Source organism: Lates calcarifer, linkage group LG7_1 (assembly GCF_001640805.2).
Source record: "Lates calcarifer isolate ASB-BC8 linkage group LG7_1, TLL_Latcal_v3, whole genome shotgun sequence".
Taxonomy (NCBI): domain Eukaryota; kingdom Metazoa; phylum Chordata; class Actinopteri; family Centropomidae; genus Lates; species Lates calcarifer.
The window spans coordinates 12,198,635-12,213,661 of record NC_066839.1 but is presented as its reverse complement, the minus strand read 5'-3'; the positions used below and the strand labels follow the sequence as shown (position 1 = coordinate 12,213,661).

The window sequence follows — 15,027 nt, the reverse complement described above, 5'->3', positions numbered from 1 at the left end:
TAAACAAAACCGTACATTTGAAAGATAAGATATGCCAGGAGAAAACACACAAATTTGTGATTCACCGACATCACACAGCTCGGTAGACAAATCTTTTTCTATCTAAAGATTCACCTGGGCATTCACCTGTACGGCACGCACACGACTTTTCCTCCACTTAAGGTCATGTGATGGACCGGTTACCGAGAGATGGCCGGTTATTCCAGAAAGATAATTCACACCAGTTGGCCACGGTAGTTTCATGATATGACACATATACTGAACACACACACACACACACACTCAGCACACCCTCACGCATACATGCAAGATGCCATGTGTGAGGGTTGTCCTGCTGGCTGGACCATCTGTAGCCCCACAGCAGGCCTGTGAGTCAGCAGGGCAGACAAAGTCCCAGGATTTGGTGATTTGCATAAACGGTGCGCAAAGAGATGTGAGAGAAGAAGTTTGGCGGCTTTTATTCTTTAAAAAGAATCGACAGACCAAAGTTAACCATGGAGACAGTCTACATTAAGATAATAATAGGAGTGGATTTGCTTGAGTGACTGGGGGAATCACCGGGTGTTAAAGGCAAATTAGCACACACGAATCAGCCTGTAAAAAATAATCAGTGTGGGGCTCCAGAAGACTTTCTGTGCAGTAAAGTGCAGTCAAGGTCATATTCTAGTGTTAATCACTGCATCTCTACTTACAGAGCAGCTGCATCAAAGAGCAGGTCAGATTTTGTCGAATTAGTGAGAACTGGTTACTGCACACAAACAAGTTAGATTGACCAGAGGGGAAGAACAGGCTGGTTCAGCTCCAAGAACCACAAAGACAGACATCTGTGTTTCTCTGCAACGCCCCAAGGGTGCCTATTTTTCCACCCAGGAGAGAGAACAACTGTAACGAGTCACATCACAGCTATCACCCTGAAAGGTCAGACAGTGACTGGGCTGACTGTCCTTTCAGCCTGAGAAACGCTCAGTGGAAGGCAATGAGGATATCTGCATCATGTGGAGGTGTGGCGGAGCGTGCTGTATGTGTTCGGGCCTGTCTAGCTGGTCTGAATGCACATGAAGTGTTCGCAGATGTTCAGGACAGTGCTTTACACAGACGGCTCGTTGGTGATGTGGCACATGCATATGGTAGACATTTTGGAAGTTTACAACCCTGTTTGCTTGTATACAGAGAAGAAATGTCAATTCTGATAGGAGTCTCTATCATTTCAGCCTGTTACTTCCCAATATGCTCCCTAAATGTCCCTATTGGTTTGACAAAATTTACATATAGTAATTTGTATCTCCCTTGTTCCAGTGTGTCAGTTAAGCTATATAACATTTCTAAACGCATTACTCTACATTTTCTGCTCGTTTTCCTGCATTTCAGCAAGACATATTTTTGTATCTTTGAGGGGTTTTGAAACAATGTTTATTAAAACAATAAGAGCTTGTAATGATGAAGGTGCCAAAATAATGATGGCTTATAAGTCAACCAAATGCTAACTCCCCTTTAACCACCTACTTGATGTGTCTGTTGTCTCATGGTTGAATCTCTGCTGCTGTTATTTGTGTTTAATATTGTGATTGCTCTCTCCATGTGTCAGTCTTCCAGGAGCGTCCTAAACTTCCTCCGACTCAGGCCCAGGCCACAGCTCGTAGCATCCCATCAGAGCAGTACTCCTACACTGCCTCAATCCTCAGGCTGCTGCGCAACAGGCCCTTCATCCTCCTCATCATCACTTACGGTCAGTCATCACCATTTACAGCAGTTAATGTTTGTTTGTTGCTGTTTGTTTTATTTATCTTGTATCTATATTACTTATACACCTTTATTATCTCTCACAGTTATTGTTATATTGACCAGTCCAACTGAAAACAGTTTGCCAGGTTCAGTCAGCAATTCTCCTGGATAATCTCCTTGACACGTTGCCTTTAACAAGGCTTATCTTGGCTTTACATCTCATAAAAGTACACTGTGCGCAAGTCATTAATTATTAAAATATCCAAAGAGAGGACAGGGAGCATGCCCTGTAGGGGTCCAAAGTTTGTTTATAGTCTGACAATGTTTAACAAAAGCATTTGATCGATGTGCCCCAGAGGTAGAACATTTTGGTGTAGTGTAAGGAATTTAGTTTCGTCATTAGTTTCTTTGCAGTCTGTCAAGTTTGTCAAGTTTGTCAAGTGATAGAAACTCTCCCCAACAGCTGTGAGCAGTTTAAGGGAACATTTTAACCTTCTTTGACCTTACTGGGTCATTTCATATGACTATTATTAGTGTGTGTGTGTGTCTCTGTCTCCCTGTCTCCCTGCCTTCCCTGCATGTGGTCTCTGTGTTGCCAGATAAGAATGCCAGAGCTCACTTGAGTCTCAGATTTACCTGTGATTGTGACACTATGCCCAGAAGGCTGGTCCACCTGTCGCTTTCAGTTTAAACCGCGCTGTAGCTGCTCCTGAGCGTCCAGTTACTTCAAGAAAAAGACTCATTCTTACTCTCTTAGTAATATATGCAAGTAGTAAAAAATTAAAAAGCGAATTAATTGTTATTTTTACATTTTACATTCCTACTCAATTTAAGTTTCATGTGTGGCTTATGCCTGAGTTACTGACTATGACTTTATCTATAACCCTTGTTCAAGAAAAACTCACCACTACTTATCCTTTTATAGAAATCCTTGGTTTGACACAGCTCTTTGTTTTGGAAACCAGTTCAATCAGGTCCATTAAGCACAAGTGAAATCTTTCCACTGCTCATGTTAAAATATTTAATTATTCGGTTGGGGAAGTTAGCTCAGTGCTTCCTTAAACATTGTGAAAAGTTTCCTGAAATATTTATTTTTATCCTGCGGTTTGTGGTGTGCAGGCCTTCTTTGACAGTGTTTCCCAACCTGCAGGTTTGAACGTGGGCTGTTTCTATGCTGTTGGCACCCCTGCTGAACCGCATGATCATTGATCATTACCCTGTAAGTCAGCACAACACCTCCAGCCATTCATCCTGCCCAGAACTCCTGTCACACGTCCTATAATTTGCCATTTCAGTTCTTGAAAAGTTGCTTCAGCCTTTGTATTTATGTTTATATGATGTCAGCTTCAATTGTAACTTTTAATACCCAGAAATAATGTAACATGACATGAACAAACTGGGCTGTGGTAATAGATTTGACACAAGTAAATCCAGTTTTCTCCAGACACAGCATTCATTTATCGCTAATTAAAATGATTTTTTCCCCATGTGTCATGTCCTGTAGAAAGTGTAGTAATAGACCTATTTAAGGCAGAATTTTATATATAAAAATAGATTTAAACTGTAGGAATCACCGCTGGCTGCTGCTAAGATTTGCGTGTTAATTTGAACTTTTATTAACAGGATGTGTGGTGATATGACTGATGCAAGATTAGATTAATTTAGAGACTGATTCAAATTCACACCCCACCTCCCTTTGTGTGAAATCTATCAGGAACTTTATCTTTCTCTATCTTAAACTGCCGTGCCTTTCCAGGGTATGCAAGGCCACTGATCTATGTTGTTTCCTCTGTAACCTTTCAGGGAGAAGAGGTGAATGCTGGGAGGATAGGCCTCACCATAGTCATCGCGGGGATGGTCGGCTCCCTGATCTGTGGCATTTGGTTAGACAGAACCAAAACCTACAAGTAAGGGCGAATATCGAAAGTTTATGACTCCACTTCTTTCAGCTGTATTTATTTGTCATTAAGCAGCTACACAAGCTCTGCTCTTGCCTGTTTATTGTCATTCCCCTTCTCATCTCACTGCACATCTTCTTTAGTGTTTATATGTTGGCTGTTGGGGCTCTGCGCCTGTTGATCCAGGTGCAGCAGGCTGCTCTAACAGTGACCTCACAGACACTGGGCTCCTGCCTCATGGGCCCTCTCTGGCTGTGTAGTGACAGCACTGTTCACCCTATGGTGGTGGTGGTGGTGGTGAGGGTTCTCAGTCCACCCTGTCTGTCTTATTTACAAAAGTTTTGTCCTGCAGGATGGGCGAGTGTGGCCGTGCTTGCAGCAAACATGCAGGAACACATTCAGCCCCACACATTATAGTCCTTTGACCATCTGACAAACTTTACATTTCCTTTGTTTATTTCCGTTTTATCACCAGTTCTGTAGGTCTATGGTCACTGTGAACTGATTTCAGAAATCTGGCCTATTTTCCCTGCAAATATGTCTCATATAAAATAATTTACCAACTACAAGTAACTATGTAGTGAATTTGAAGGCACCTTGTGGAGTTTCCTGACAAAGTAGAATAAGTTTACATTTAGTGTTTTGAAACCTGAATTGTTTATGTCCATATTTACTTGTTTGCAGTCTTTATTTTCACTGGCTTTGTTGGCACATTACTGCCCCCTGTTGATAAATCGATTAGTTTGAGACCACTGACCATTTTCTGTCCTCATGTGCATACATAAAAAAAAAAAAAAGCAGTGACCCACTCATAAAAAACATTGCTCCATAGCACCACTACTGGTCAATACTTCCATAGGGAACCTTTAAATTTTAAAGCTGTATGTAATTTTGTATCAGCCTGCTTTTAATCTTAATACCTGTTTAAATGTGTCGAGAAGCTACAGTGGTCTGCTGCCACACCTGCTGGAACATTAAGAATTTATCCACTTGAAAATGTAGCAGTTTATCATGATGATAATGAGAATTCCAGTGCTCAGTGTTGCATTTTTCTCACGTGTTTTCCAGGCAGACTACCCTCGCAGTCTACTTCATGTCTCTGGTGGGGATGATCGTCTATGCTGCTACACTCAGTTTGGGACACCTCTGGGTGGTCTTCATCACTGCTGGAGCCCTTGGGTATTCTTTCATTCATTACTTTTTTTTCTTATATGGTATAGAAGTCATATTATTGAAGCAGTTATTTATTTTTAGATAATCTATTTTTGTTGCTCCTGTGTATGACAGTTAATTCAAAGTGTACTCAAGAATTTTAGCCACAGGACAGAAAACTGAAATGATACCTATATGGAAATATATTTGCAGTTAGCAAGATGGAGTGGACTCATAATATATCATACTTTAAGCTCTAACCATTTGCACATTCCTTATTCAGATGCTGTCTCCTCCACTGTAAGGTTTTTTTTTTTCAATAACCTGAATCATTGAATCATTGGAAACCTGCTGTTATCTCATCAAGTCTGTTATGTTAATTTTTCAAAGTGCATTAATTCTGTTGACATTTGCAACAATAATTTACAGCATGTTTATTTAGCTATCAACCTTGGTTTGATAAGTAGACACAAGGCTCTGAGGTGGAGATTTGGCTTTGTGCACACTGACTGAGCATTCAAACTCAGATAGAAAGAGCGGAGGTAATACAACATCCTGTTCATGGGAAGAGAATAATGTATGGATAGAGGCCACAGCTGTGTCAAATCATCTTACACGATTTATTTAATTCAATTGAATTCACTTAATGCTGCCAGAATAATCCACAATCTATCATTACTGCTTTCCAGGAAGTCTGATACCCCCAGTGTATTCAAAACAAACAAAAAAGAGAAAGTTAAAACAGTTGTAACAGTCAGTTGTGTTTGGTTGTCTGATTAGTATCACAGTGATGTGGGAACAGCGCATAAAAATAAAGGTTATGTAGCCGTTAAGAATTAGAAAAATGCCACAGTTTAAATCTTTATGTGGGGAAATGACCTTCAATGCTACTAACATGTTTCTCTTTTCTTTTGAAATTAATTTTGAAAAAACAGATTTGGTAGCCAGACGTTCCTCAGTACTTTTACATGCAGTTTGAATCTTCATGTGGCTGTTGAGAAATCATAACACCTCTTCAGTAGCACAGATTGCTCTTCCAGATTGGGCTCACCCTTTCTGTGAAGGCACACCTACATAATATACCATACATGCTCACATGCATGCCAGACAGTCTTCAAGATTCATGTGAATCAGGCTGAATTGTCAAATAAGTCATGTTAATTGAGACTAAATGAGCTCCAGTTGGATTTGCTGGTCCCAAGAATTCTTCTTGTGTTTGTGTTTTCATCTAACTATGAGAGAGTTTTTCTTCCTGACAATGCTTTGACTCTAATACTTTGTTTGACTATTATGACAACAGCTTGTTTTTCAAAATTTTTACAGCCTGTATTTGCATATAGAGGATTATAGAACACAAGCTCCGTCCCGTCATGTGTTTTTGCCTCTCTCTCTTCTTAACACCTCACAAGAGGTTGAAAACTTTACACCTACTAAAGGTCAGTGTCCTCACAGGAATTCAAGACTTTGTCTGTAGCTTAAAGACACCGGTGATGTTATACAGGAACAACAGGTTTTTGAAAACAGCCCAATGACATCAGCTCATTTTCTCACTTGAAAAACAGCAGGTTGACTTTCCGCTGAAATGACAACAAGTGAAACTCAATCTCAAGGTTCTGACATGGCAGCAGCAGCAAAACACATCATCCTGAGTCAGTGCATACTGTATTTCCAGACACCTTTCTCTGACATTTACGTACGCTGCCTCTGCCTATAAACATGTTTCAGTAATAAGAACGTAAAGCAGCAGATGTTATGCCTTTGTATGTCGTTGCTTTTTCCTTACATGTGATATTTAATGTCTATCAAGAGCTTTGCTTAGAAAACAGCAATACACAGAGGAATATAAATTCTTAGATTAGAAGTTCTCAGATACTCAAATAGGGAAAACACAAGAAGAATTCTTGGGACCAGCAAATCCAACTGGAGCTCATTTAGTCTCAATTAACATGACTTATTTGACAATTCAGCCTGATTCACATGAATCTTGAAGACTGTCTGGCATGCATGTGAGCATGTATGGTATATTATGTAGGTGTGCCTAGAGTTAGTGATTATATGTAATTAGCAATTACAATTTCTGTGTGTCTCTGTGCCCGTGTGTGTGTGTCCAGGTTCTTCATGACGGGCTACCTGCCGCTGGGCTTTGAGTTCGCCGTCGAGCTGACATACCCAGAATCAGAGGGAACCTCCTCTGGACTTCTCAACTGTTCAGCACAAGTACGATTAAATGACCTCAGGGGTGAAAAAAACAAAATGAACAAACAAACCAAGAACAAGAGTGGATGAGATGGCACGAAAACAAATGTTTGTGTGTTTACTGGTTGCACAGAGAAAATGAGTCATTCGCTTTTTTTTTTTCTTTTCTTTTTTTTTTGGTTCACCAAGAAAATCCTCACCAAATTTGCACCATGCAAAAAACAAACACCATGATTGCAACCCATGTGTGTGAGCATAAACACAAAGCACTTGTTGTTAAAGGGTACTCTGGAAAGCTGATTGCAATTTGTGGCACTATTACCGCGGGCTTTCAAAGCTCTGTTCCTGACTGTCACATGTTCTGCTTGTGCAGGTGTTCGGCATTATATTTACCATCTGCCAGGGGAAGATCATCGACAGGTTTAGCACGCTGGCAGGAAACATCTTCCTCTGCGTCTTTCTTTTAATCGGCACAATAATGACAGGTAAGACCTTTCTGGCTGGGAAACATATGCTGTGCAGAGTCATAACAAGCTACTGATTTCAAGTCACGTACAGCAATACACAAGAATTGTCTTTGTTTGTGACTGTTTCTGTTATGAGTTTACTAACGCTCCTGTGGGAAAATGCTGAATTCCAAGAATGTAGATCATAGTTACTGTGTTTCAGAGTTGAATGTCATGATACAGACAGAATATTTCCAGCACAATGACAAATGTGTTTTATTGTTGCATACACTTGACAAAGAATTTCATCACAGGTCATAGTTTACAGGAAAGATGTTTGACCTTAAGAGCAGCTTGGAGTTTAGGGTTCTTAGACATTCTTTAATTTCCTTGAAAAGGTAAAGTAAAAACAGAATACTCTGCTGTTTTAAACTGTATTTTGGGAACAGACAGCGTGTAACCGCAGGCATTTCCTTGTTCCATCCTCCATCCTCTTCAATCAAAGGTGACTGTTTTTCATTAAACAAAGCTGTAGTTTTTAGAAAAACAGGTCAGAGGGTGGAGCAGTAAACATTTTGTTGTCCATTGACTGAGTAATGGAAACTTTTGCAGCACCTACAGGGTAATCAACATACAGTTAGAAATGCTGTACAGTTATACTGACATACTTGTGGCAGCACCTGCATTTCAGGTATTAACAGTGAGCCCTCACGCCTCAGTTGACACCTCGGTCAACACAAAGCCACTTAGGTCCCTTTTGCATGGCCCATTGAGAAGTTTATGAGCAATGTATAACTTTAAAAGTGTATTAGCCACTGAAGCGCTAAACTTTTTGCACACTAGAAAAAACACTCCAGGACTCTTTGATGAAACGTCTCTGCTCACAAAGGTCAGCGGACTGACTCACTGTCTTTTGTAACTTACTCAGCATTTAGACACATGAGTGGACCTATTACTGTGGTCATCATGCCAGTTTTCAGAAGAAAAAAAAAGCTTTATGGAAAACCACAACTGAACACCCACTTCTCTCTCAAAGTTCATATATGAATATGCTGAGCTACATAAAAGTCAAAATGCACTCACAGTGTTGTGTCTCTGTAATATATTTATCTGCAAAGGTTATAATTTGTTGTGAAACATTCTCTTCAAATGGAGCTTGAGGTTAAATATTAAGTTACAATCAAGCTGTTATAATTGTGCAAGGTTCTAAGGGAAGTTAGGGTGCATGACTTGAGTTAGGTATACTGTAGTTCATCCTTCAGATTTGCATTTGTTGCCACACAGTCTTGTCTTATGTATTATACTTTAAAAGAGGCACTGTGAGGATTTTAATGTGTTTGTGCACAGGAGCCATCTACTCTATAGTCACCATTATTACATCATGTCATTCAACCACACTTTTATATCTTTGCCATTAATATGCAGATTCATTTTAAGTTAATTTACAACAAGAGAGTGGACCTAAAGCAATATTTGTATTCTTGTCTTTGTAATAGAAGAATTATGGCTTAACCTGTTCTGTGTCTTTATGTCTCTGCAGGCTTAATCAAGTCTGATCTGCGGAGACAAAATGCAAACATGTTGGCCAAAGCAGCAGTAAGTGTTAAAAGCAAGCCCCCCCAAAAAGTTTTACTTTGTGTTTTCCTCAGGGACATACTGTAGAGGAACAATGTTGGTGGTAGTGTAATGTGAAACACTTTGGCACGTCATAGTAGCAAAAGCAAATGTGTAAAGAGCCATTACTAATATTATTAATATTATTAATAACACCTGTGCTTTTCATACTAAGACAAGTCAAAATGTCTGCTGTGAAAAAGGCCTATGCGTTTTTTTTTGTTTTTTTTTTTTTTGTTGCTTGCTTGTCATATGTTTGCACGGATGGCGTGCCATCAAAGTCACATGTGCTCCAGAAATAACTCCCTCTACGCTCCCTGTTGCGTCTGTTCTTGCTGTCGTCTTCAGCTGGCCTCTGTGTCTGTACCAATTTTCCATCAAAATATTGTTGAACATGGCCTGATAGTGTTACACTGTCTCTGCTGCGTGTCTGGCATTGTCATGTTACACAGGTGTCTTCATGGTGTAGAACAAAGTATGCATCTGCTGTTTCAGAAATATTAACAGAAATGTTGCCTCTTAAGGATTTAAATAATGTAAGATATGCTTATATGTTAAATGCATTAACTAACATATTTTTTAGGAGCTTGCTGAATTCATTTGGATAGTACCAACAGTTTGGTAGCACTGCTCTATTGAGTGGATGATTTGAGAAAGAAAGAAACCTCTAAGATGAAGCACAAAATTAGGAAACTGTCAACAGAAGCAGTGCTGCCTGACGGGGGTGACGAGTCTGTGGGAAAAATCAGAGTTGTTAGTAATGCCTGGGTGGGTCTCCAAGCTCTGTGGTGAAGTTAGTGTGACAGGACATCAGTCAAATTCTGCAAAACTAATGCTAACATATAAGGAAGAGTAAAAATGAGGGATCATACTCAAACATTCTGCAGAAGTTTTCAGAAATTTGCTTGCTAGATTTCTTGTGGAGAGTTAGATGAGAAGACCCATGCCACTCTCCTATTTGTGTCCTAAATATGAAGGAAACAGCCCTCCTTTGTCAAAAGATAACAAAGTTTGATACAGATACTTAGTTATAAAAACAAAAATCACCATTTTATATGTGCCAGTGTTTTTCTTGGCTGGCAGCTGAGCTAAGTTAAGCTAACCAGCTGCTAGCTGTAGCCTTATATTAAATGGACAGGTATGAGTTTGGTATCAATCTTCTCGTCTCACTCTTGGAAACAAAACCAAGAAGCATATTTCCCAAAATAGTGAACTGTTCCTTTAAGCATAACATCCAGGTTTGTTTTATGAATAAGTGACTTAATATCCTATAACATACAAACATAAAAGAGGGAGCTCATTCAAGCAAGAATTCAATGTGTAAATTAAATTGGATTATGTTGAACTTCATCCCAGACTGGAGACTCACACCTCCATAAACACTGAATGAGAAGTGATCAGTAGCTGTTGTTTTAGGCGGAGGGGCAGATCCCGGGACAAGACTACGGAGCCACAGCGCTAATCTCCCAGCAACAGACTATTCCTGCTCAAGCCTGATCAATAAACCTTTGTGCTTCCACAAAAAAAAAATCTCCTCAAATCTTAGCTCAACGTACAGACGCATGAAGGTAGGAGCACAGAGCAATCAGCACACACTGTTGATATTCACCCACACTTGATGTTTAACTTTTCACCCTTCACTGTTGAGGATGCCTGTTCTGTCTTTCAATTTCTTACAATCACTTTGAATAATATTCATACAATCATGTCAATGCAAAACTTTGTGATTTTCTCCAATCACCTCAACAGTAGTTCCAGCTAAATTGAACTAATGTATTTTAAGTCAGCTCAGTTAATAATTAATCCCATCACAGTCTATGTCCCTGATATGTCTTTGACAACAACCATATAATGATAAAAATCTGTGTCACATCCACATGGGAGTGGACCTGGATTACTCTTATCTCCCAGAGAATTCATTCATCCTGTTGATAATGGACAATTGACTCATCTGAACTTCTATAAATAGAAATCATATCATTTCTTTATTGGTACACAGACATATTTTTAAGCATTAGAAGCCTTAACTTATTTGAATCTCCAACTTTATTAAAATATGGTCCTATCTATTTATATGTTGTTTTGGAATGTATACAAAGAAAATATTTTGACACGTCACGATATGAAAGCTTAGATATAAATGATAAATTTAATAATGGCTGTATTTCATTTAGCTGCTTCAGTTTCCAGGTCCTGGTGTTGTTCATGCCAACTTACTGTCATGACTTACTGTTAATGTTAATGATTCATGATTCATTGTTAATGTTAGTGGTAAATTAGTAACATTGAGTTTTTCCTATTGTAACAATTCATAGAGTCTGCTGTGAAGAAAGCCTATTGATGTGTGTTTTTGTGTCTTTGGGTTTTAAAGAAGCTTATAGTCAGCAGTGGTGGAAAGTAACTAAATACATAAAAATACAGTTTTTAGGTATATTTGCTTGAGTATCTCCATGTTATGCTACACACTACAAACCACTACATTTCGCAGAGGCCTTTGACTTGTAATGGAGTATTTTCACTTCTTCCACCACTGTTAGTCAATTATGTGTTGTAATGACGCTAAAAAGGCAAAAGGCAATTTCTGTGTTGAATCCATGAAATGGTTGAATTAACGAGCCTCTTTTGACTGACAGGGACCTTCCGACTGCCATGATGGGAGCCCGGCTTCACCTTCTATCATCAAAGAAGCCCAGTTTTAGACACACTAACATAAAAGCCTCAAAAATGACAATGATCTCCTTCCTGTTTCAGTGTAACATACTGAGATAGAGCAACACAATCAGAAAGCCTTTAGACTCACTTCCCTTCTAAGAAGAGTTAGATGTATTAATATATAAATTATTTATTTTTAAGAAAAAAACTAAAACGTTCAACTAAATCTAATATTTGATGCACAATTTTGAGCATAAGCATGAACTGTTCAGAAATATTTTTTATATTGAACTGTAAATTAAATATTTTCACTAAATCTGCAAAAAGACAAATCTGTGAAATGTTTGTTTGGGACAATTTTACCTGTCAGTATTTTAGACATGTACAGTTGATCATACGTACAATATAGATGCACGTGCCACAGTGAATTGACACTAATTTTGTCATTACATGATCTGTTGATCTTAACGTGGTCACCACATTACCCACATTTTTAAGTGTGATTTTTATCGAAAATCTCTTGACACATGAGTAATTTATACAGCAGCAAATTAAAGGCTTTTTAATCCATGTCAGTCCACAGTAAGGGATAAAATAATGATGATATGTTGTGTAATATTTGTAACACCATTCATGTTTACTTATTTAACATGAAATAAAACTGTTTTTTAAAGTTTCCCATCTTCATTTTGTGTCATGCTTTTTCTCATGGCAAAACTATTTGACTGAAAGCCAGAGAACACAGTAAAACCATAACCCAGTGAGCCCAGGTCCACCACACCCAGGGACATATTTGCAGTATTCTTTTCATTTCCCATCACATTTTTCATTCTGTTATCACAACTCAGATGCAGCTGATTACAGACATGTTCAAAGATGGATGCACTGTTGTCTTTCAGCAGGAGAAATCCTATCAGTTATGTCGCTCCTGTAACCACAGCATGAAGTCATGCTTTGGATGCTGATTATCACATTCAGTTATATGCAGGTTTTCTATGAGCTCATATAACTTTTCTTGTAATGTTATAAATCAGTAAAACTGCACACAGATGTAGATAATGTCTCAGTCAAATTTGATGATATTGAATCAAGATACTGATTAAAGATATGCTGCCCAAAAAGGTTTCGTCTGTGTTTAAAAGCATAGTGTGTTTTGCATCCTCCATCAGATAGAGTCTAACCTAATACTGATCCCATTTTTTCAAAATAAACAAATAAAAAATATATATGTGTGTGCGTGTGTATATATATATATATATATATATACACACGCACACACACACACATATATATATATATATATACACACAAATAAAGGATCAAATACAGGACTGTGTGTTCCCCTCTTGGCCACATGATGGCGCCTTTGTTACGTACAAACAGCACTGAATCTGCTAATGAACTCAGCGGCCCAGTAGGATTCAAGTGAGGGGCACAAGAGAGAAACGTGAGCAAATACATTGGGGATATAATATGTCCTGTTATTGTTTATACTTCGCTTTGATCAAAAATTTGGAAATAGCGTGATTAAAGCAGAAGAGCTGCAGTGTGTGTCACTCTGAATAAATGACTACATCAAACTTCTCACTGGCATAAAGTGATAAAGTTGCCTCGAAGCAGCTCTGTTATGAGATCATTCTGACTTAAGGCCAGTTCTCAAAGAGCAGCTCCCATTTGACTGATTCTCTGATGATCTCATTGTTCTCTAGTTAGCTAATGACTGATCCTTGGCATAGATTGATTGTTAAAGTTTCTATCATGAGTTTTTCCTGGTACAACAGGTTCATCGGCTCATAGATCTGTGGAAACAGTACTTAGTAGTGGTGTTTCAGTGTCCATAAATGCAAAATTCAGAACTTCACTCTAACAAATTATTTTAACATCTGCTGCGAGTCATCCAACAGCACATAAAATGATACTTTTATTATTTAACACTTTTGAAGAAGAAGAGCAGTACAGATGAGAGAAATACAAGGAAACACAAGTGAGGATTTCTCTTTGGTTTTATAAAGGAAGTAAAAGACTGACATCATACATCATTTGTTGTGTCAACACTATTTATACTGCACACCACACAGCAGAGTTTCCTTCTTTTTATGAGTCTTATTAATGTGGAATATATGAACTGTAGACAGGAAGGTCACAAAAGGACGAGGACGAGCAGGGTGTGACCTCAGGCTCGCTGGGGAAACTCCTGACGGCTTGCCTGCCCACATGTAGAGATGGATGTTTGAACAAGGCCTCTTGTATGCATATGACATTTCAGGGCTGCTTGGAAGAACTTACTGTACGTGTGAAGGTTAAGTCAATTTGCTCTTACTAAGGGATTTTGCTCATCTGCTGTTACTTGTTTGGTCACTTTACTTCTCTGCTGTGAAATTCAACAAGTGAGTCTTTTTATGCAGAAAGAGTTAGGTCTGGATCTGACAGAGGCTGGAAAGAGGATTTAATTGTTCTTTCCCCCCTTAATATTGGCTGAGTAGATTTTGTTGATGTTAGGTTGCATGGCGATGTGAAAACAAGCTTCATGGGGTACATAATAATATATTATGATATGGTGTATATTGTGATCTACAAATTTAACTGAGAAACTACTTATAGATAGAACGGCCAGGTGGACATAAAAGGTGCTATATGCAAGTGTTTGCTATTGCTACATAGCTAACTCTCTTTAATCGCCAAAAACTGTCTCCAGCAGTGGTGTGTTGTTTTGTTTCTATTTCTATCACCCTTGTAGCTAGCCCGAGCCCATTCCATCTCATAATACAAGTCTACCCCTGCTCCAACATGAAGTTGCGCTGCCCAGAGGAATTCTAATCTCATGTCTTGTAAACACAACAATGGTTGAAGCTCTGAGTAAGTAAACAGCTGTTAATGTTAATGTTGTCTATGTAGCGATAGCAAAAATGCACATATATATATTTGCTTTCATGTCGAGAGTTAGACCAAAGAGTTAGCAAAGTTCTGAAGTCCACCCACTTTTACCTCTAAAACCTACTGGTTACAATGTTTATCTTGTTTGTTCAACACCCCATACACAGATGGATTTAAAGGGACCTACGCACTGTAACAATTTTTTTGACAATCTTCAAAATATCAACGAAATGCTGGAGGTCAAAAATCACAGATTATTGTTTTTACATTTCTGTTTGTATAAGCAGTGTACAAACACAACAGATTGTGTTAACTTGTGAGCTTTAGAGGTGCTGGTAGGCAGATTTGTTAACTTGAAAGAGAGCCAGTCTTTCTCGTCTTTATGCTAAGCTATCCATCTCCTGCCTGTAGCTCTACACTTGAAGCACAGACTTAAGAGTAGTATCAATCTTTCACTCTCATTTCAGCCTTGA

At 38.7% G+C, this 15,027-nt stretch overlaps 1 protein-coding gene across 13 annotated transcripts in view; it reads left to right on the top strand.

Annotated features, from left to right (window-relative positions):
- Positions 1–12,356, top strand: part of flvcr2b (FLVCR heme transporter 2b) — a 68,778-nt gene extending 56,422 nt beyond the window's left edge. For 4 of the 13 annotated variants that reach the window (XM_051071899.1, XM_051071897.1, XM_051071891.1 and 1 more), the window contains one exon: positions 11,662–12,356. In XM_051071899.1, coding sequence (XP_050927856.1) covers positions 11,662–11,727 — 66 coding nt within the window. In that variant the 3' untranslated portion in view covers positions 11,728–12,356. Of the gene's footprint in view, positions 1–3,525; positions 3,630–4,688; positions 4,800–6,883; positions 6,990–7,341; positions 7,454–8,954; positions 9,011–10,444; positions 10,597–11,661 lie in introns of all 13 variants that reach the window. The other 9 variants (XM_051071895.1, XM_051071887.1, XM_051071888.1 and 6 more) reach the window with 8 other exon arrangements.
- The last annotated feature ends 2,671 nt before the right edge of the window (positions 12,357–15,027 follow it).